General features: G+C 32.0%; 1 protein-coding gene across 1 annotated transcript; it reads left to right on the forward strand.

The window, feature by feature from the left end:
* The first annotated feature begins 23,218 nt into the window (after nucleotides 1-23,218).
* LOC117906791 (transcription factor MYB1-like) lies at nucleotides 23,219-24,194 on the forward strand. The gene is made up of 3 exons (XM_034819996.1): nucleotides 23,219-23,333; nucleotides 23,427-23,556; nucleotides 23,765-24,194. Exons 1-3 carry the CDS (start codon nucleotides 23,219-23,221, stop codon nucleotides 24,192-24,194), a joined length of 675 nt encoding a protein of 224 aa, XP_034675887.1.
* Nucleotides 24,195-24,681: the final 487 nt, after the last annotated feature.

The raw sequence follows: 24,681 nt of genomic DNA on the forward strand, positions 1-24,681 counted from the left end.
TTATCATTATTATTATTATTATTATTATTATTATTATTGTTATTGTTATCACCCTAGGCCCTTCTAATTCCAAAGCCCTTTTAATCCTTTTTGTCTATCCATATTATTATTATCATTTATTGTTATTATTATTATTATTGTTATTATTATTATCATTATTGTTAGTATTATTATTAAAAATCTATACTCTCTCTCAGTTCAATTTCCTAATACTATTATTTATCATTATTATTGTTGTTATTATTAAAAATCTATGTCCTCGCAATTTAATTTCCTAAAGTCCATTTCTTATTATTATCAAAATCTATATTCTCGCAGTTCAATTTCCCAAAGTTCATTCCTTGTTATTATTATTATTACAAATTCAACTTTCAAAATCTATACCCTTGCAGTTTAATTCCCTAAAGCTCATTTCTTATTTTCTCTGGCAAATTTCATTTTAATTACCGAAGCTCTAATATTTTGAATTTAATTCCCAAGACTCCAATTTTCCAAATAGCTCCAAGAATCCAATTTTCACTCGAACAGTTTTAATTCCATTCCAGTTTTCAAATAATCTTATGTTTCTCTTAATTTTATATAAGCGTGAATGCAATTTTCATAATTCCTAAATAATGGAATTTGTGATATTAATTCATGCAAGATTAATCGGGCTTTGGTGGGGGCCCAACATATGTGATTTCCTTATGAATGATTGATTGTTTGTTTGATTTAATTGTCATGCATGATTGATTTTATTCTGCTCTATGACATGCTCGAAACTATTCTTTAATTGTGTACTAACCTCACTTCTTGATAACGCATCGTGGCTCGTCACCCAGATACGTATCTATTCCCATTCTTGTATTTCTATATGCATGTTTTGATTTTCACATGTGTATGATAGTTCTGGGTACTCACTGTTTTACTCGTCCATTGCCCTGATTGCTTCATTTTATTAGTAGAGACCCGACTTTAGGGACTTAAAGGGGTGCTACGGTCTGTACCGTACCTTCCCGATAAGTAGCCTGACCCTCGAACCCGATCCGGTTTTTCGCAGACCACCTTTTCCAAAATAAGGAGTCATACTTAGGGTTTTTCTTTCTTATTTTGTTTACCCTTTTAAAAATAAAAACAAAAATAAGTGGCGACTTCAAGTCATTTTCTTAATCAATATAAAATCATTTTCAAAGTAAAATCGAGCTCGCCTTCGAGTGGGAAACGCATTGAGCCGAAATGCGGGGTCCACACCCATACTCATCCAATCTAATGACGCTGACCGATCTCTCTCACTCACTAAAAAAGAAGCAGAGGATGGGTGGCTGAGAATATGAACCCAGCATTAAATAGATAGCAGAAAAAGATCTTAAAATGTTTTTGTCAAGGCAGCAATACCATATATCTCGTAGTTCTTTAGCTATTTTGTGGAAAAAAGAATAGTGCGAGAGGCAAAATCCTTCATGGGCCAGAGCAATAGCCTAATAATTGTACCTTCATTCAAAAATAATAATAAATAAATGATCAGTGTCATATGTCATCGTCTCAACAATTTGCAACCATGCATAAAACGGGGATTGGTACAAGATGGTGCACAGGAGGCAGTAGGATGGCCTTTGATTGACACCCTGCTTGCTGCATTATTGAGAAGGACACCCGCGTGGTTGCCGTTGACTAATTTCCGCACTGCATTCAAGTACTGCATTTAGAATCATTTCAATTTATCTACCTGTCCCTTAAAACAAAACCCTTTTATTTGAGACATTTAAAATTGTTGATAGATCCAATGATAAATCTGAACAAATTGCTAGGCACCATTAATATGGTATATTTGAATCCATATTATTTGCGAAAAAAAAAAAAAAAAGAAAAGCTCCCCCAATAATAACATAAAAATTTTGGTTGAACATCGATAATGCATGGTTGTCAATTACAAGTAATATTTGAACTTGGTGAGCTAAATATCAAATCACAAGAATTCATTTTAAGGATTGAAGATGGTGCAATACAAAAAGTTTAGAAACTAGATTTTGAAAATGAAAGCAATGGTGAAAATTGATGGTATAAGGATTTAAAAAAGAAAAATATAAAATAATGGTTGAGAATTGTAATAACCAAATGATAAATCACTCGGAGAGAGTATCCTTGATGGTCCACCCATGGGATCCAATACATAGCATATTGAAGAAAGAAAAAAAAATGAGCTCCCATCACAGCGAGCCCAATTAGAATATTTGACTTTGAAAACACTTTTTAAGTCATTCTATTAAATATATGGTTGTGTTCAACCTATGCTTTCTCATTCTTTGAAAGACTTTCTATTTTTCTTCATCAAAGATTAGAATTTTGTTAATCAAGGAGAATACAACAAATTTAAATCCTAAGTATTTGGTGATTCAAGAAGACAACAAATCTAAGAGAATGAATCTAGGCATTTGTCCATGAACTTAACCTGTATTCCAATATGCAAGTTGAATGCTCATGAACAATAATTTTTAATTTCTATGAGTTGTGAAAACTGAAGTTACAATCTCTTCATCTTGGATGGAGTCTAATAGCTGCTTTCCTTGATTGCCAACATTTCATTAGCATGTAGATGTCCAAATTTGTTCTCCATGGAGGTTCTTCCTATTCTTTTTAAATCATAACATATCTAAATTTTCTGAATTCCCTGATTTTGTGCAATCAATTCACAAACTTCTCAAGTAATGTCTTGTTGAAAATTTTCTAGTTAATTATAATAATTTAATTTGTTAACATTGATGCTAAGGTAGTTAAAATACCTCTAGCAAATTATTTCATGTTGTGTAAGGAGCATTGCCCATAGATTGATAGGAAAAAAAAAATCATGGCTAAGGTCTTATATGTCTCAATCATTGGAAGTTTGATATATGCTATGGTGTGCACAAGATCAAATATTGCCTATATAGTGCGAGTTGTGAGTAGATTTATGTCAAATCAAGACATGCAGAGCGTAAAAGGGGCATTATATTTATTCACTTTGGATATTATTGTTATTAATTGGATTTCTCAATTGTAGAAGATTGTTATTTTATCTACAATTGAAGTAACATATGTGACTATGACACAAACTAGCAAAGAAATTATTTTGGTTGCAAAGTTTGTAGGTAGAGTTAGGAGTAAAGAGGATGATGAAAGTTTTGCATATTGATAGTCAAAGTGCAATATATTTGAATAATAATTCAACATTTCATTCAAGGATTAAACATATAACACTTTGGTATGACTTCTTCAAGTCTTTATTTGAAGATGGGTTGCGCAACACTAGCGAAAATACAAGGTAGCAAGAATCTAGCTAATCTATTGACCAAATCAACAATAGCAGAGAAACTAGAGTTGTACATAGCTTTAGTAGGTGTAGGGTAAGGATAGGTTGCTTAAGTGCACCATACCCATTGATCATTGAAAGAGAATGTTTACTTGCACCTTAGTCTTCAAGTGAGAGATTATTAGATTGTGAAGTATGAATCAATCTTGATGTGCTTTATAGGGATGCTAGGAGTTAAGCTCCCTGTTGAACTCATAAGAATTGAGATGTTTGGTCAACTTGCAAGGGTTTGAGGGGCAACACCTCTTGGATTTTTTTTTTATATATATATTTGAATGACGAGTTTGCTCCTTCTATATATTTAACTCTCTTATGATTTAGGGTTTCATTTTAAAGAGAAAAAAAATTAGAGTACAATCGTAATTGGGAAGAAAGTGGGAGAACCTTTATCATTGTAACATTTTCTCTTCATTTAATTAGTGGATTTTTTTAGTGTTGATGCACTTTGTAAATGCAGGAATCACATTGATTACCAAACCACATTAAAAATCTTTCCTCTTTTCTTTACTTTTTGCTTCTCTGTGTGATTCTGTTAACAAACACAACTTTCCAATCTCACTAATTTTGAAATTAGAAAGCCCAACTTAAAACATGCCTCATGGAGCTATAAATGCTATACCGTGGCATGTTAAATAAGACATCACAAGTGGTGGTGGTTGAGGTCCTTGTCAGTGTCCCTCAGAATCGATTGAGAATTTGTGGTTTAACATATTTAATTATATGTTTCTTTTATTAAATATAATTCTTTAGGAGTTCAAATGCAGCAATATAATAACAATAAATAATATGTTTGTTTTATTAAATTTCCAAAATTATTAGTATTTTTCTTCCTTCCTCTCTATCAAAGAATCAGTGACTGATTGATATGGGTATTATCAAATTCAATTGGATACCCCAATTTGGCATGACTAGGGTATCAAAATTAAAAAGCAAAATATGATCCCTTTCACTAGTAGGTTTTCTGTCTTATCAAAATTCATTTTGATAAAACTTGAAAAGCAATCTTATAAGTAATAGTTATTTCAAGCTAATATTTCATGTATCAAAATTTTCGATACCTTTGCGATGGAATATTGCTTTCTTGATTTTTGTCGGTTGTCTTTTAAATGTTTTTGTCAAAATTTTTAATACAGTGCTCGGGATTTCTTTGTTTAATTAACGAATTCTTTAGTGTTGATGTGTTTTGTAGACGTAAAAATCACACTAATTATTAAACCTTGCTAAAATCTTCTCCTTTTTCTTTATATTTTTTGCTCCTCTATGTGTTTCAATCCCACTAATTTTAAAATTAGAAGTCCCAACTTAAACATACCTCGTGCAGCTATAAATGCTGCACTGCGATGTTAAATAAGACGTCACAAATGGTAGTGGTTGAGGTCCGTGTCAGTGTCCTTTGAAATGGATTGAGAATTTGTTGCTTAAAACTTGTCTGGAGTTTCAAATTATATCTTTCTTTTATTAAATAGCATTCTTCAGGAGTTCAAATGCAGGAACCTAATAAAAATAAAGAAAATGTTTATTTTATTAAATTATTTTGTATTTTTCGTTCTTCCTATTTATCAAGTTGAATCATTCTTTTTCATCAATTTGAATATGAAAGATGGTTAAAAATTATTAATGTTAAATACATTTTTGAAGTGAATAACTTTTAAATACCTCATCAAATATTATTATTTTTTCAAAGTTATATTATTTCTCATATATATTAAATAATTTTTAAACACCTCATAAAATATTAGTATTATTTGTTTGTTCTAACTTGTAAATTAGATATTATCAAATATTATTTTTTTTCAAATTTATAGAACATATAATAAATACTTTTTAAATACCTCATAAAATATTATTAATTTTTTTTTCTAACTTGCAAATTAGACACATGGTGTTTATTATTTCTCATATTATTTCAAAAATAATGTAAACACTCACATGCATATATATATATATATATATATAATATTAATTAAGAAGACAATATTTCTAAGACTAATTTACCAACCTTCCAATAATTTTGAAAGTATAAATAAGGTAATTGGCCGAATTAAAGTCTTCAAAGTATTCAAAATTTCTCCATTCCAAAATTACCTAATTGCTCTCCACACTAATCCTAAATATTTTTTAATAAAGATTTAAATATTTAAAACCATTAAAATAAATACTTTCTTCTTAAAGCAATTTTTTCAAAGTAATAAGATAAAAATCATGAAATCTTCAAAACTATAATTACAACAAATATTTTTAATTTTAAAACTAATTTCATAATTTAAATTAATGATTTAAAAAAATAAAAAATGTTATAAAAATAATTTTTGTTTATTTTTAATTCCATTTAAATATGATTTTTTAATCTCTATTGATAACAATAAAATTATGTTTATAAAGGTAAAATATTAAAAATATATATTTCATTTAGTTTACTTATAATGAACAATTCAAATATGATTTATTTTAATTATATTTCCTATGCTTTAATTTTTGTAGGGAATGTCTTAATGACATAGTTTGGTAAAAAAAACAAAACAAAACTATCAATAATCGTCTTAATGTCAAACTCAAGTTGTTTAAAAATCGTACAAAACCTATTAGAAGCCTTGTACACCCTTGTACACTTAGCATATTTCCCTTATATAATTAGTGTAATACCCTTGTACAATGACACAAATTTCATATCCCCCATAAGTTATATGTCCATGTAGGTGTATTAATCATATTTTCAATGGTTTGATTGAAAAAATAGTGAATAACTTAGGATCAATTTTTTTTCCCCAGATATCATTATTGGGGAAAATATTTGAATTTTCATGTGAGAGTTAAATAAAGTGAATGACATATGTGTACAATCCTTGAGTGATAAAGAAAATAAAAAAGTGGTTTAGAATTGATTAAAATCATTTGCAAAGGGTAATCTTGTGCACCTTTGTACAATTAGTACATTTCCCCTGTAGAGTTAATGTAATACCCTTGTATAATGACACAAATTTCATATCCCTCTTAAATTATGTGTACATGTAGGAGTGTTTAATCATATTTTCAATGGTTTAGTTGAGAAGATGGTGGATGACTTAAGGTAAAAAAAAATTTCTCCAAATATCATTATTGGGAAAAGTATTAGAATTTCCATGCGGGAATTAAATAAAGTGCATGACATATGTGGCCAATACATGAGTGATAAGAAAAATAAAGAAATGACTCATAATCAATTATAATATTTCACAAATAGTAGTCTTGTCCACTTTTGTACACTTAGTACATTTCCCTTGTACGATTAGTGTAATACAATTGTATAGTAGCACAATAAATTGTTAGGAATTTGAGGCTAATCCAAACTATGGTAATCACCCCTAGAGAGGGGAGGGGAGGGGGTAAATGGGGTGATGGTCTCTTTTTCACAAATTTAAACTATGCAAAACTAAGAGACAATTATATGCAAGTATATAATAAACAAAATAAAGACAACTGCATATGATTTAAAAGAGTTAGGGAAGAGAGAGTGCAAACACAAGAGTTTATAGTGGTTCGACACTTCTTTGCCTATGTCCCCTCTCTTCAACCTCCTAACCGAGTGAGGGTTCCACTATCTTGAAGCTTCAACCAAGCTTCCAATCTTTTTACAATTGGATTATGGGTCCAATTCACCATCTTGGACTTTTGGCTCCAAGCATCTTTTACACTTCTTCAAGAGATATCCCTCTCTTGAACAACCTCTCAAGTGATACCCCTCACTTGAGAAAATTCCTCACAATGATATATAAATAATGATCTCACAAAAATTCTAGTAATAGAACTTTAAGCTCAAAGATACAAGAAAAACTAGGATTGAATGGTGCACTAAAGATATGCAAGTTATGAAACAATGGTGCACTCAAAAACACTTTTCTAAGGTTCAAATATAATCAAGAATGATTTAGGAAGGTTAAGCTTGTGAAACAATGAAGATTGGAGCCTTTTTATAGAAGAAAAAAGCCAAACTAGCCGTTGGGGGTTCGACCGGTTGACTAGCTGTTAGGAAAAGTGACCGTTGGGCCTCAACCGGACCTTAATTGGTTGAGGTTCAACCTTGACCGGGAAGAGAAGGCCACTGGGAAAGAGAGAAACTTTTTGGCCTCCCTCAACCGGTCGTCGACCGGACGAGCACAACCGGTCGACCGATTGAACCGATTGAGCCATTTTTTTTGCTCAACACTCAACCTTTTTCAACTTAAAACCTTTTAACACAAGTTTGAAAATCATTTAAGACAAGGTTTTAGTTGAAAACATGAAATCATCCAATTCTTAAGATATTTAAAACAATATTAGTCTTAGATGATTTTGGTGCATAAATAAATAATGAAATGCATGAAAGTCCTAGTGCACCAACAACCTTACAAAGAAATCTTAAGAAGCTTTGGTCTTGAAAAAACTCTTCTCTTTGAGGTAGTCTTCTTCTTCATGATTTCTCCTTGGCTTGATTTGTTTTTGGATTGCCACTTTGGAAGTCGTCTTGCCTAATCACACTTGAAATATGATCATTAGTTCTAAACCTTGTTTTGTTATCATCAAAATCAAGATTAACCAAACCTTGGTTTCACAATCTCCCCCTTTTTGATGATGACAAAACCAAGGTTGCTAAAAAGCTCCCCCTCAATATATGCTTCTTTGAATTTAGAAAATATTCAAGTTTAGAAACTTTCAAGGAGTATATTAAGGATGTTTAAAATGATATAATTAAACATAAATAACATAAGGAGCAATTTAGCAATTTGGCAAGACATTATTATTAAATATGATGCATACAAATATAACCAAAAAAGTACATAGCATCAATATGAATAGGATTGTTAAAATAATATTTGAAATATCTTCCCAAGTTAGCAACCTACCATTACTTCTCTCCCTTTTTGTCATCAACAAAAAGTTTTAATAAAGTATATAAGGGGAATCACATGTTTATCAAAAGTTGAAAAAAATAAACAATAAGCATGATATGATTTCTCATGAAAAATGAATCTCCCCCTTTTTCATTTGAGAATAGTTTCCAAATAAAATATTTGCTCATCTTTAGAGCATTCCCAATTTAAAGCATGATTTGGAAAAACATTTGGGAGAACATATGCATTAAAAAGATATTTAACATGAATTAAATAAAACTTTTAGGGCACACAAGCATATGATCATTCAATTTTACATAGGTATATAAAAAATCTTCTTTTTAAATCCAAAACCTTAGTTTAACAAATATGCCAATTTTATCAAAGTGATACCAAAAGTTATATTATCAAAAGATATACCAAGTGTTAGCAAAAATGATACCAATTGCAAATTTAGCTTTAGAAGGGATACCGTTACCAACATTGTCAACGCGTTCTTTCCAAGGTAAGCATATCCTCCTTTTTGCATGGATCCCTACAAAACAATTTTAAGAAACCTTTGGTACCCATATCTTTTTGGGTCCTAGAGGGTTAGTCTTTCTTTCCTTTGGAATCCAAAATAATTTAGAGTTTTGAAGAACATGAGGGGATTTTCAAATATCACCAAAGTGACCTCTTCTTTCACAAAAATCGCAAATAGTTAAAGGTGAAAAACTAGAAGTTTCCTTTTAAAAAAAATTGATTTTTGAAAGGCTTGTAGGTTAACCTCTTTTTATCAAAAATGCAATTTTTGATTTGCCAAAATCATATCAAAAGTCTTTTGGCCATTTGAGAATTTTTAGCTCCTCATTTTCCTTTTCAAAAGGGATTTTTGTCTTCTCAATATTTTCAAAATTTTCATTATCCTCATTGAGCTCATTTAGAAGACAAGAAATCTTTTTCTTGAGAGGGGTATTTTTGGAACCAAGGTTTTCAAGATTAAAATATAATTTTTGAAGCTCATCTTGAAAATCAAAATGGTTAGAGTTGGAGTTTACCTCATCACTTTCACTTTCACTCTCTTTCTCTTCATCATCATTTGTTATAGCCATAAAGGCTATACTTTTCTCATTTTCTTTAACTCTTTGATGATTGTACAACTCTATCTCATAAGTCATGAGTGACCCAATGAGTTCTTCAAGTGAGAGCTTGGTGAGATCCTTCGCTTCTTGAATAGCCGTCATTTTTGTTTCCCATTTCCTTGGTAGAGACCTTAAGATCTTCATGACTTTCTCTACTTTGGTGTAGGTCTTTCCCAAGGCTTCAAGTTCATTCACAATCATAATGAACCTAGAAAACATCTCAACAATAGATTCAAAAATCCTTTATTGAAAATAATTCATAATCATGCATAAGGATATTGATTTTAGACTCTTTAACTTGGTCGTTTCCCTCATAAGTGACTTCTAATAGTTTCCAAATTTCTTTAGCTGACTTACAATGCCAAATACGATTAAATTCATTTCTATCAATAGCACAATGTAAGATAAAAACGGCTTTGGCATTTAATTGAACTTTCTTTCTATCAAGTTCATCTCATTCATGCTTAAGTTTTGGAACCATCACTCTATTTTCTAATTTTGAAGGAATATGGGGACCATCTTCAATGACATCCCATAAATCAAGACTAATAGATTGGATAAACCAAATCATTTTAGTTTTCCAATAGGGATAGTCGATTCCCGTGAAAAGTGGAGGTCGGGTGGTTGAAAAACTTTCAATTTTGGATGAGCTTGATGGAATAGTCATTACTTCTTAGATGGTTAAGTCTTAACAAGAAGCCTTGCTCTGATACCAATTGTTAGGAATTTGAGGCTAATCCAAACTATGGTAATCACCCTAGAGGGGGGGGGGGGGTAAATAGGGTAATGGTCTCTTTTTCACAAATTTAAACTATGCAAAAATAAGAGACAATTATATGCAAGTATATAATAAACAAAATAAAGATAATTGCATATAATTTAAAAGAGTTAGGGAAGAGAGAGTGCAAACACGAGAGTTTATAGTGGTTCGGCACTTCCTTGCCTTCGTCCACTCTCCTCAACCTCCTAACCGAGTGAGGGTTCCACTATCTTGAAGCTTTAACCAAGCTTCCAATCTCTTTACAATTGGATTATGGTTCCAATTCACCCTCTTGGACTTTTGGCTCCAAGCACCCTTTACACTTCTTCTAGAGATATCCCTCTCTTGAACAACCTCTCAAGTGATACCCCTCACTTGAGAAAATTCCTCACAAAGATATACAAATAATGATCTCACAAAAATCCTAGTAATAGAACTTTAGGCTCAAAGATACAAGAAAAACTAGGATTGAATGGTGTACTAAAGATATGCAAGTTATGAAACAATGGTGCACTCAAAAACATTCTTGCAAGGCTCAAATATAATCAAGAATGATTTGGGAAGGTTAAGCTTGTGAAACAATGAAGATTGGAGCCTTTTTATAGAAGAAAAATGCCAAACGAGCCGTTGGGGGTTCGACCGGTCGAGCTAGGGGTGGACCGGTTGACTAGCCATTAGGAAAAGTGACCGTTGGGCCTCAACCGGACCTCAACCGGACCTCGACTGGACCTCAACCAGTTGAGGTTCAACCTTGACCAGGAAGAGAAGGCCACTGGGAGAGAGAGAAACTTTTTGGCCTCCCTCAACCGGTCCTCGACCGGATGAGCACAACCGGTCGACTGGTTGAACCGGTTGAGCCATTTTTTTGGCTCAACACTCAACCTTTTTCAACTTAAAAGCTTTTAACACAAGTTTGAAAATCATATAACACAAGGTTTTAGTTGAAAACATGAAATCATCCAATTCTTAAGATATTTAAAACAATATTAGTCTTAGATGATTTTGGTGCATAAATAAAGAATGAAATGCATGAAAGTCCTACTGCACCAACAACCTTACAAAGAGATCTTAAGAAGCTTTGGTCTTGAAAAAACTCTTCTCTTTGAGGTGGTCTTCTTCTTCATGATTTCTCCTTGGCTTGATTTGTTTTTGGATTGCCACTTTGGAAGTCGTCTTGCCTAATCACACTTGAAATATGATCATTAATTCTAAACTTTGTTTTGTTATCATCAAAATCAAGATTAACCAAACCTTGGTTTCACATAAATGAATAAATAAATTTATTTATTTTTATTTTCATATAAAAAATAGTACTAAACAAGGTTTTCAATTTTCATTTTTAAAAATAGTTTTCATTTTTTAATTAAACGCTATTTTCAAAAAGAGGCAATATAAAAAATAAAAATTATTTTTAAAAATAAAAAATAAAGACTAGAAAAATATTTTAAAACCAAACTCAAATATAATCTATATAATTTTTAACTACTTGTTTTCATCTAAAATAAGTAAATATACCTTTCAACCCTTTTATATAAGAAAAATTCAATTTATACTATGTATTGATATAATCCACTTCTAAAATTAACTCATTTGAAAACATTTTAATTGAGTACTTAAAATAAAAACTCTTCATCCATTCTCTTTCTTTCTTTTTTCTTTTTCTTATTTTAATAAATTTTCAATTAATTCAAATCATTAAAAAAAAATCCTTAATAAACAAATTTGTAACATTTTATATAACTTATTACTAAAAGTCATGTTCAAAAAGTTATTAAAATAAGGAAAGAAGAAAATTAAAAAAAATTAAACTTTTTATTTTATAATAGTAAAAAAAACTTTAAAATACCTTTTAGTATAAAAGAAATTAAAATAGTGAATATATTTATTTTAAATAGTATTTTAATCATTAAATTATTTACTTCTAAAATATAAAAGATAAAAATAAATGTAAAAGATAATTTTTATTTATTTAAATTAATAATTTTTTAGAAAGTATTTTTCAAAATAGTATTTGAATCATTAATATAATTTTTTTATTTATAATTTAAAAATAAAAAATAATGTTGATTTTTTAATTATTTATAAAAGAGTTTTAAAAAATAATGAAAAATTTTAAAATGATTAAATAAGAAAGAATTGTGACATATGAAGAGTGATAGAATAAAGATAAAAATGAGTCAAATTGATATTTTTATCAATTATTATCTTATATTTTTATCATCAATTATGATAGTCGGAGAATTTTATCTTAATTATCAAATTATAGGGGTTGAAAACACAATTTTTTGCTTAAAAAATTGGAGGCGCTGGAGCGGCTGCTTAAAGGGTCATTATTGAGCAGGAACCAACAGGTACCACACATTTTGTTGATCCTAGTAAGCCCATACTCATCCAATCTAATGACGCTGACCGATCTCTCTCACTCACTCAAAAAGAAGCAGGGGATGGGTGGCTGAGAATACGAACCCAGCATTAAATAGATAGCAAAAAAAGATCTTAAAATGTTTTTGTCAAGTAGCAATACCATATATCTCGTAGTTCTCTAGCTATTTTGTGGAGAAAAGAATAGTGCGAGAGGCAAAATCCTTCATGGGCCAGAGCAATAGCCTAATAATTGTACCTTCATTCAAAAATAATGATAAATAAATGATCAGTGTCATATGTCATCGTCTCAACAATTTGCAACCATGCATAAAACGGGGATTGGTACAAGATGGTGCACAGGAGGCAGCAGGATGGCCTTTGATTGACAAGGACACCCACATGGTACCAATCCCGCACAGGGTGACGACCGTACGCTTGCTGCATTATTGACAAGGACACCCGCGTGGTTGCCGTTGACTAATTTCCGCACTGCATTTAGAATCATTTCAATTTATCTACCCTTTTATTTGGGACATTTAAAACTGAACAAATTGCTAGGCACCATTAATATGGTATATTTGAATCCGTATTATTTGCGAAAAATAAAGATTTGAACTTGGTGAAAATTTTGGTTGAACATCGATAATGCATGGTATTCACCTTGAGCATAGGGTTGTCAATTACAAGTAATATTTGAACTTGATGAGCTAAATATCAAATCACAAGAATTCATTTTAAGGATTGAAGATGGTGCAATACAAAAAGTTTAGAAACTAGATTTTGAAAATGAAAGCAATGGTGAAAATTGATGGTATAAGGATTTAAAAAAGAAAAATATAAAATAATGGTTGAGAATTGTAATAACCAAACGATAAATCACTCGGGGAGAGTATCCTTTATGGTCCACCCGTGGGATCCAATACATAGCTTATTGAAGAAAGAAAAAAAAATGAGCTCCCATCACAGCGAGCCCAATTAGAATATTTGACTTTGGAAACACTTTTAGGTCATTCTATTAAATATATGGTTGTGCTCAACCTATGCTTTCTCATTCTTTGAAAGACTTTCTATTTTTCTTAATCAAAGATTAGAACTTTGTTAATCAAGGAGAATACAACAAATTTAAATCCTAAGTATTTGGTGATTCAAGAAGACAACAAATCTAAGAGAATGAATCCAGACATTTGTCCATGAACTTAACCTGTGTTCCAATATGCAAGTTGAATGCTCATGAACAATAATTTTTAATTTCTATGAGTTGTGAAAACTGAAGTTACAATCTCTTCATCTTGGATGGTGTCTATTATCTACTTTCCTTGATTGCCAACATTTCATTAGCATGTAGATGCCCAAATTTGTTCTCCATGGAGGTTTTTCCTATTCTTTTTAAATCATAACATATCTAAATTTTCTGAATTCCCTGATTTTGTGCAATCAATTCACAAACTTCTCAAGTAATGTCTTGTTGAAAATTTTCTAATTAATTATAATAATTTAATTTGTTAACATTGATGCTAAGGTAGTTAAAATACCTCTAGCAAATTATTTCAGGTTGTCTAAGGAGCATTGCCCATAGACAGATAGGAAAACAAAAAAATCATGGCTAAGGTCTTATATGTCTCAATCATTGGAAGTTTGATATATATTATGGTGTGCACAAGATCAAACATTGCTTATATAGTGGGAGTTGTGAGTAGATTTATATCAAATCAAGACATGCAGATCGTAAAAAAGGCATTATATGTATTCACTTTGGGTACTGCTGTTATTAATTGGATTTCTCAATTGTGGAAGATTGTTATTTCATCTACAATTGAAGTAACATATGTGACTATGACACAAACTAGCAAAGAAATTATTTTAGTTGCAAAGTTTGTAGGTAGAGTTAGGAGTAAAGAGGATGATGAAAGTTTTACATATTGATAGTCAAAGTGCAATATATTTGAATAATAATTCAACATTTCATTCAAGGATTAAACATAAAACACTTTGGTATGACTTTGTCAAGTCTTTACTTGAAGATGGTTTGTTCAACACTTGTGAAAATACAAGGTAGCAAGAATCTAGCTAATATATTGACCAAATCAACAATAGCAGAGAAACTAGAGTTGTACATAGCTTTAATAGGTGTAGGGTAAGGATAGGTTGCTTAAGTGCACCATACCCATTGATCATTGAAAGAGAATGTTTACTTGCACCTTAGTCTTCAAGTGAGAGATTATTAGATTGTGAAGTATGAATCAATCTTGATGCACTTTATAGGGATGCGGGGAGTTAAGCTCCCTATTGAACTCATAGGAATTGAGATGCTTGGTCAACTTGCAAGGATTTGAGGGGCAACACCTCTTTGATTTATATATATATATATATATTTGAATGACGAGTTTGCTCCTTCTATATATTTAACTTTCTTATGATTTAGGGTTTCATTTTAAAGAGAAAAAAATTAGAGTGCAATCGCAATTGGGAAGAAAGTGGGAGAACCTTTATCATTGTAACATTTTCTCTTCATTTAATTAGTAGATTTTTTAGTGCTGATGCGCTTCATAAAAGTAGCAATCATATTGATTATCAAACCACATTAAAAATCTTTTCTATTTAATTTCTTTACTTTTTGCTTCTCTATGTGTGATTTCGTTAACAATCACAACTTTCCAATCTCACTAATTTTGAAATTAGAAAGCCCAACTTAAAACATGCCTCGTGGAGCTATAAATGCTATACAGTGGCATGTTAAATAAGACATCACTAGTGGTGGTGGTTGAGGTCCTTGTCAGTGTCCCTTAGAATTGATTGAGAATTTGTGGTTTAACATATTTAATTATATGTTTCTTTTATTAAATAGAATTCTTTAGGAGTTCAAATGCAGCAATATAATAAAAATAAATAATATGTTTGTTTTATTAAATTTCCAAAATTATTAGTATTTGTCTTCCTTCCTCTCTATCAAAGAATCAGTGACTGATTGATATGGGTATTATCAAATTCAATTGGATACCCCAATTTGGCATGACTAGGGTTTCAAAATTAAAAAGCAAAGTATGATCCCTTTCACTAGTAGGTTTTCTGTCTTATCAAAATTCATTTTGATAAAACTTGAAAAGCAAGCTTATAAGTAATAGTTATTTCATGTATCAAAATTTTCGATACCTTTGCGATGTAATATTGCTTTCTTGATTTTTTTCGGTTGTCTTTTAAATGTTTTTGTCAAAATTTTCAATACAGTGCTCGGGATTTCTTTGTTTAATTAACGAATTCTTTAGTGTTGATGTGCTTTATAGACGTAAAAATCACACTAATTATTAAACCTTGCTAAAATCTTCTCCTTTTTCTTTATTTTTTTTGCTCCTCTATGTGTTTCAATCCCACTAATTTTAAAATTAGAAGTCCCAACTTAAACATACCTCGTGCAGCTATAAATGCTGCACTGCCATGTTAAATAAGACGTCACAAATGGTAGTGGTTGACGTCCGTGTCAGTGTCCTTTGAAATGGATTGAGAATTTGTTGCTTAAAACTTGTCTGGAGTTTCAAATTATATCTTTCTTTTATTAAATAGAATTCTTCAGGAGTTCAAATGCAGGAATCTGATAAAAATAAAGAAAATGTTTATTTTATTAAATTATTTTGTATTTTTCGTTCTTCCTATTTATCAAAGAATTAGTGCATGATTGAACTCCTAAGAAATTAATTGATGGAATCACAACTACAAGATGAACAGGATGCCTAAAAGCGAGCAGAATCTCAGCTTTGTTAGAAGATCATGGCTGTATTTGTCGAAGAGACATTCATAATATCAGGATGACCCTATAATCCTATGCCGTTGTCATCTGAACCCTATCCAAGATATGCATTTGAACCACATGTTTAGCAATTCCTAGGCTGCATCTGGACTATATATTAATAGTAAATTTACATACTTGATGGAGACTATCCTAAAAAAGAAAACACATATTAGACATGGAGAGTTAATAATTGTACTACTTGTCAATTGTCATCTCCTATGAACAACACTCCTTGTCCATGAACTTCAGTATATTTGGAAGCCAAGCAATGCGGCATTGCAATAAAAAAAACTTAGGGGAATCATGTAAAGGTCCTTTATTTTAAAAATATGGATGAATTAAGAAGTTAAAAAAGTGAGTTTTATAGATAGTATATATTGGGGAAAATAATATCCAAATCATGTATTAGAATAATAATTTATGCATGCTTCTAAAATTATTTTCCAACTAGTTAAAGGTGAGTTACCACTTATACAGAATATCCATGTGGATGACGTTTATTTTTATTTTTATTTTTATTTTTAAAAATTTAGGTTTAGTATTCTAGAAAAAAGTTCAAAAATATAAAATATAAAAAATGAGATCCATGATATGAAAATTATAAATATTATAAATATAAAAATATTATGAATATTATATATTTGAAATCAATATTGTTTAAAATATTAGTATTTTTTAATTTTTAGATTATTAATTATTATAGATGAATGTATTTTTATATTAAAAATTAATTTATTTTAATGTTAATTACACATGATGTTAAAATAAAATTTTAATAAAGAAAATGAAAAAATAATGAATAAATGAATTGTACTTTCAAAAAATAAATTTTGCTTTTTTAATTAAGTAGATTTTAAAAAATAAGGAAAAAATGAATATTATTTTCAAAAGAGAAAATCAAATTTTAAAAATGATTTTAGACCAAACACCTGAAGAAAAGTGGAATGGGAAGGGTTGACTTATCCAAGGAAAAAAAATAGGAAAGGAAGAAGGGCACCAGCTTTGACTCATCAAAGGAACATAATATTGGTAACATGATATTATTATATCAATTCTGAAGCTATATTCCAAATTAGAAAAGCCTCCATGTGGTGCTTGTACTTGATAGTTGATCTGTTGCATGCTGTGCTTGTATAGATGGTCCTTGATCGCGGGCAGACTTCCAGGGAGGACTGCTAATGATGTCAAGAATTACTGGCATACTCACCGCTTTAAAAAGATGGTTCACTTCCCGGACGAAGGGAGAGATAAACCCCAAACACATTCTAAAGCCAAAGTTCTAAAGCCTCGGCCCTACAAGTTATCCAAATCATCGCCAAGGTTTGAACTAAAAACTACAGCCACGGATGCTTTTGACACGCAAGTTAGTACTGTTGACATTTAACACGGAAATTAACACACAATATTCCAGATCATTGAATTCAAACTCATCTCTAAAAAATAAAATAATAAAAACATTAATTAAAATAGATTACATACCGTTTGAAGAACACGCATCCATGAGAGATTTCTCTTCAGTTTATAGATCTTAAATCCTTGATCTCTTCTTCTCCTTATCAAACTTTAATACACAGAATTATTTTCTGTAATTGATGGAAGAGAGCACTCACCGCATATGAAGCGGTTTCTGTATATATATCTTATTGATAGGAGAAGAGGGCCAAGAATATACGTTCAAAAACCGTTCTGAACGTGTTATTTGAATAATTGTTTTTTATTCCAAATAATAATATTATTATTATTATAATTTACTCACTTCATCAAAAGGGTAAATATCTTTATAACAGTTTAAATATTTTGGGTATTCTTTTAATTGGCTAAATACTAGGTTAGTGGGCCACCCACTTAATTTTAATGTGGAAATAACATTCTCCCACTTGGCCCACTAAACTGATTATGAAAACTAGAATATATTTAGTTTTTATATATAAAATATATACTGGAAAATAAATTTGACACGTGATCACGATTTCAATAAACTTAGCCAATACGTCCAAAATCATATACCATAATACTGAATCAGTTTAGATCATAAATGCGAGTCATGGCGGTCACATAACCATAATGTCATGGTAGTCAATTCAGCCATCAATGTGCCTGCAAAGGACTTATCAGCGCGTTTGAAGCGTTCCTCAACAGATTTCAGAAATTCCGAGGCAAACTCAGTTTGAGGGAGAGAGGTCTTGATATTATTGGCAATAGTCATTCTCATAAACATCACACTGAGTCTGTTGGATCTTGCCCAGGCTTTTGATTGTTCCACCTGCTCCGGAGTACTGTCATCCGTAGCTTCAGGAGGCTTATCAGTTATTAAAGTCAGGTCAAGATCCAATACGCCCAGTGAGAATTGAACCCTTTCATACCATTCAGAAAAGTTCAACCCATCAAAAACAGCCATTCCAAATGCAAGAGAGTGTAATTGTTAGCCCAAGGGTTCTCCTAATTAGGTTTTGATGATAACAAACCATGGTTAAGTGACTAATTGTTTTAAACTGTTAAGAATCTCAAGCTTAATCTCAAAAATTCATCAAGGACCAAACGAATACGGGATCGAGATCATTTGGAAGACTTGTAATCATAGGAAATGAATGTAAGATGATAGCATGAGTGCACTTAGGATGCTCATACTTTTTCATGCATCTTAGAAAACTCGGTTTATTCTCTAAAACTTGATTTTATTTAAAACCCGAGTTTTATCAAATATACCTTAGGCAAATTGATTCAAAATTGGCATATTAACTTACCTAAAGACTTTGCCTAAGTATTGGAAAAGAAAGAAATAAAAAAGGATAAGTTTTCAGGGCCAAAAGGCTCAACCGGTCGAGGCTATGGCCAACCGGCTCAACCAGTTGGGGAACCGGTCGACCGGTTTCCCTTGTCCGGTCGAGGTCCGGTCGAGGGAGACACAAAATTTTCTCTCTCTCCCAGTAGCTTTCTCTTCCCGGTCGAGCCTCACCCTTGTCCGGTCGATGTCCGGTCGAGGTCCGGTCGAGGCAACGGTAACCTACCATGCATTAAATGCACCAACGGCTAGTGATCCGGTCGACCCTTTGCTCGTTCAATCGAGGCTACTTTTCTGCTGGTTTTGTCTCCCGAGCTTAGAAACCTATAAATTGAGAGCTCCTCTTCATTTATGAGTAAGAGAACTATTGCATGCAAAGCCTACCTACCTGTTCTTGATCAAAAAGCTCTTCATTTCTTTCTAAGTGCATCAAACCATCACTTGCATATTCTTAGTGCACTCTTGCAATTCATCCTAGCCTTCTCTTGTACTTGAGCCATCCTTAAGCTAGGTTGAGAGTTTCATCCTTGTGTAAACTAAGTGTGAAAGCCTTCAAGTGGTTCAAATCTTGAAGTGATTGTGTAAGAGCCCATTGGAGCCGGAATCCAAGTGTAAGACGATTGAAAGCTTGATTGAAGTTTCAAGTTAGTGGAACCCTCACTCGGTTAGGAGATTGAGGAGAGTGGACGTAGGCAAGGAAGGGCCGAACCACTATAAACCCGAGTTTGAATTCTCTAACCTTATCTCTTTCCTTTATTTATTTTGTGTATATATTATTGTGTGGAAAAAGATTTTGAAAAACTCAATTCACCCCCCCTTTTGGGTATTTTCCTTAATTAATTCATAGCCTTTGTTTTATCAGTAATGAAGTGGGAACTGTACAAAATAGAACAATGCTCACAATAAGGCCTCAAGTATAAAATAAATAGCAATGAACTATTGATATCATTAAAATTCTCCTTTGGGTAAATTTTAACATATCCAGTGTTCACTTGGAGGGAGCTTAAAATACTTTACTATTTTGTATCATTTATATGTTACCTTTGGGTATCCCTTTTACCTTTCTAAGCAACACAAAATAAAACATTAATTAATAATTAGCAGAAATTGACTCTCCTTTGGGTTAGTCTCATTCTCCTAATTATAAAGAGAATTATTAAGAATTTTACAAGTCTCCCTTTATTCTTTTATGCAATTCAATAAATACAAGACTCACTAATTTAGGTTACTTTGGCAACAATCTAAACTAGTTAACCTTACATTTATAAATTGTCTTTAGATAAAATATTCACAAGATGAAATTAATTCTTTTATTTGAGTTAAAAAATCAAGGAAATAGTATCTTTAATAACCATCTAATTCAATAATCAATCATAATAAAATCAAAGAAATCTGCATTCATTGAATATACTAAAGCTAATACTTGCATTCCTCAGATATAATAATAATTTCACAAAGGTTCAGATTCAAATCAAATAATAAATCAATTAAGATCTTTGGATTAGCGCCTGAAATGGCACTTTTGGAGAGCCTGAAAAGTGGCGCTTGAAGAGCACCTGAAATGGCGCTGCAAACGGCGCCTCCAATGGCCCTTGAAGGAGGAAACGGCGCCTGCAAACAGCGCCTCTAATGGCACCTGAGAAACGACGCTTGATGCCTGGAGATGGCGCCGGCAATGGCGCTTAGACTGGCGCCTGAAAACGGCAAGATGGCGCTTGGACTAGCGCTTGAAAACAGCGAGATGGCACCTTCAATGGCGTCGGCAACGACGCCTTGATTGGCGCCTGAAACCGGCCACCGGACTGACGCCAAACCAGTCCGCCAAACCAGCGCCCCTCACCGGTATTGCTCCAGTTGGCGTTGCAAGGAAAAATAAAAATCTTCCTTCTACGCGTTGAGGCTGGTCTTTATTTTGTTTAATTAATTGTTTTTTTTATTCATTTTAGTGAGACGAATTAATCGAAGATAAATCTCAAAATTTAATCTTTATAAAACAATGATTCTGAATATTTGAATTCAACCTTGCTTTGATACCAATTGTTGACATTTAACACGAAAATTAACACACAATATTCCATATCATTGAATTCAATTAAACTCATCTCTGAAAAATAAAATAATAAAAACATTAATTAAAATAGATTACATACCGTTTGAAGAACACGCAGCCATGAGAGATTTCCCTTCAGTTTATAGATCTTAAATCATTGATCTCTTCTTCTCTTTATCAAACTTTAATACACAGAATTGTTTTCTGTAATTGATGGAAGAGAACACTCACCGCACATGAAGGGGTTTCTGTATATATATCTTATTGATAGGAGAAGAGGACCAAGAATACACGTTCAAAAACCGTTCTGAACGTGTTATTCGAATAATTGTTTTTTATTCCAAATAATAATATTATTATTATTATAATTTACCCACTCCATCAAAGAGTAAATATCTTTATAACAGTTTAAATATTTTAGGTATTCTTTTAATTGGCTAAATACTAGGTTAGTAGGCCACCCACTTAATTTTAATGTGGAAATAACAAGTACATCTAGTAAGCCATCATCCAAGTCACCACAGCCAAATGATGATATTGCATGGTGGGAAAGCCTGTTATCTGGGCATGCCCAAATGGATCAAGAAACTGACTTTTCGATTTGTAGCTCTGGAGGGGAGTGTATCTCAAGCCTCTGGGCCGAACAAACTGCAACAGAGACAAAGGGAACCATGGATGGTATGGTGGAACAAGTCCAGGGAGGTGAGGGTGATTTTCCATTTGATGTGGGCTTCTGGGATACACCCAACACAAGTAAATCATTTGATCTGATTTAGACAATTTCAATCTTTGGGGTTAAGTTCAAATGTTGTTCTTGCATTCATACTCTACTCCCTCATCTTCATCAGTTGTTGGAATGTATTTTGAGTCACGGTCAACTGTGGGCGGGGGAGAACGTTCTGGAAGAACGAAGAAGAAAGGGAAGACATCATTTTGGAAGCCAAGGAAAAAATTCATTTGAATTGTTCGGTTCGATAAAAATTGGTCGGACCAGTCTGTCCGTCGGTTCGATGACAGTTCAGAGGTTGGCCGGTTCAAAGGGGTGAACCAAACTGGACTGATGACCGGTCAATGGTCAGACCGATCGGACCAGCCGGTCCGATTCGATTTTTAAAACGTTGGTCAGCACACACTTACTATTGCAGTGACTATCTCTTTGTTTAATGTTCAACCTGATATTGCAATACAGATTTCGAAGAATATCTAGAACTTTTATGTCTTGCCCGCATGTCTCTAGAGTGGTAAAACGACCATACTAGAAACAAACTTGCTAGAAAGCTAGGTATGACCAATCAATCAAATAATTCAAGCAAACAAAAACCAAGATAATAATAATAATAATAATAATAACTCTACAAATATTGTGCAAATCTCCTTAACAAATCCCAGAAACTTAACACTTATCATATATAATTCCAACCTTATACCTAAATCTAAGACTAGAAATAAGATATCTAATGCCTATATTCGAGACTACAAAGTCAGGATGCACAAACCTGAAGTTGTAGAGAGGAAATGATAACAGATGACTTTGTATTAGAGTATTTGATTAGAAGGTCATTAAAAACTTAAATTTATAAATTTAACCTTAATTTTTTTTCATTTTATAAAAATATCTTCTTTTTGTTTTTTGTAAAAACAATTATTGCATTTAAAACTATATATAAATACTTGAAATGATAAGTGACATTTATATCAATAATGTTATTTTTCAAGTAAAATCAAGGGAATGGTTAAATTTACAAATATAATGATTATTTAATATCTTTTAATCAATTAATTCTTTTGTATTCCACATCAAATGAAAAAAAAAAAAACATTGGGTCACTTGAGAATCCGTACTTAGGGACTTGTGGTTGGAATAGAAGCATCGTAAGTCATATGAAGTACATCCCAAGTTGTGTATATATATATATATATATATATATATATATATATATATAATTACACGCTTGAATTGAAGTAGTTGTTACACTATTGTTACTAAGGCTTATGTGGCTTAAGAATGACTGCACGTTTAAACTGACGTGGCTGTTACTACCAACCAGCTTATGCCAATTAAGAATTAGTACTACTTGGAGTTCTGTGGTTGGAATGAAAGCACGCAAATCATATGAAGTACATACGGAGTGTTTAAATTAATTGGACAAGTTGCATACGTTCTATGTAGAGTTGAGGAAAAGCTATGGAGAGTTTGGGAGTTAGAAAGGGTGGATGGACTCGGGAAGAAGATATTCTTTTAAGAAAATGTGTTGAGAAATATGGAGAAGAAAAGTGGCATCTGGTTCCACTCCGAGCAGGTAATATACACATATGAGAGGAAGCCTGCAAACATTTTTCCTTGGATTTTTTTCCTGCTTAAATATTCCTAACTGGAAGAGTTGCTTTTTCAGGTTTGAGTAGATGCCGCAAAAGCTGTAGATTGAGATGGTTCAACTATTTAAAGCCAAATATTAAGAGAGGAAAATTTGCATCAGATGAAGTCGATCTCATGATTAGACTTCATAAGCTGTTGGGAAACAGGCAAGTTTATTTTTACATTTAGTATAGCCACTGTTAGATTGGTTGATAGAGATACAAGTTTGGATTGAATCCTGACCAGTGACCTTGGATCATTTTGTCCAAAAGTTATATATTCCAGTGACAAACAAGAATACCCCCATGAATTAGAAACTCGAATAAGATCATTTTAATTCAACACTTTAAAAAAATTGTAGCTATGTTTTTCCAGATGGTCCTTGATTGCCGGCAGACTTCCAGGGAGGACTGCAAATGATGTCAAGAATTACTGGCACCATCATCGCTTCAAGAAGATGGTTCCCATCCAGGAAAAAAGGAAAGATAAAGCCCAAACCAATTCTCAAAACACCCTGATAAAGCCTAAGCCTTGCAAACTCTTTCCAGGGTTCACATTCAAAACTACAGCTGTGGATGCTTATGAGACACAAGGCAGTGCTTCTAGTGAGCTGCAACCCACACTGGTCCAACCAAACCAGGATATTTTATGGTGGGAAAGCCTATTCGCTGACCATACCATTGAAGATCAGGAGCTTATTGCCAGCCTCTTGGCTGACGAAACTGCATCAGCTGTAGATACCAATGGAGGTGGGAATTTTGATTTTCCTTTTGAAATGGGCCTCATTGGAGAAGCCATGATATAAATGAGCATCTGAGATTTCATCAGTTTTATATCAAGTTACGTCCCTCCCCACGTACTTTTGTGTAATGTCATACTCCCTAGTTAATATTTGATTAATGTAACGCATTTTTATTCTAATTATATAATTAAGGACTACAAATAGCAAAAGTTACTGGGCCATACATGTCTTCACATCTGCACTATTCAGGTTATATTGCAAGAATCATGGGAAATTCTGAGATAAAATTCAACGATGAGGCAAAACCTAAATATTTAAGCTCGTAGGACTTGAGTTTATTATCTAGATAGCTAGTGTACTCTAATACCCTTTTGTTTATTATTGAAAGCAAATTGTTTTCACAATTTAAGTTATTTATTTTTCTACTTTTTTATAACTTATTATAAATTTTTTATTGAATAGAAAAAAATCAAAATATTTAGTTTTTTCTAAATAGAAAAAATAACATATTGATTTTTCTTTACTTTTTAATACTTAATAGAAATAAAAT

The sequence above is a fragment of the Vitis riparia genome, chromosome 2 (assembly GCF_004353265.1).
Source record: "Vitis riparia cultivar Riparia Gloire de Montpellier isolate 1030 chromosome 2, EGFV_Vit.rip_1.0, whole genome shotgun sequence".
Taxonomy (NCBI): Eukaryota; Viridiplantae; Streptophyta; class Magnoliopsida; order Vitales; family Vitaceae; genus Vitis; species Vitis riparia.

Coding starts and splice junctions, on each gene's coding strand:
- LOC117906791 (XM_034819996.1), top strand. CDS start 23,219: ATGGAGAGTTTGGGAGTTAGAAAGGGTGGATGGACTCGGGAAGAAGAT. Junction 23,334..23,426: donor TCTGGTTCCACTCCGAGCAG/GTAATATACACA, acceptor TTGCTTTTTCAG/GTTTGAGTAGATGCCGCAAA. Junction 23,557..23,764: donor CATAAGCTGTTGGGAAACAG/GCAAGTTTATTT, acceptor ATGTTTTTCCAG/ATGGTCCTTGATTGCCGGCA.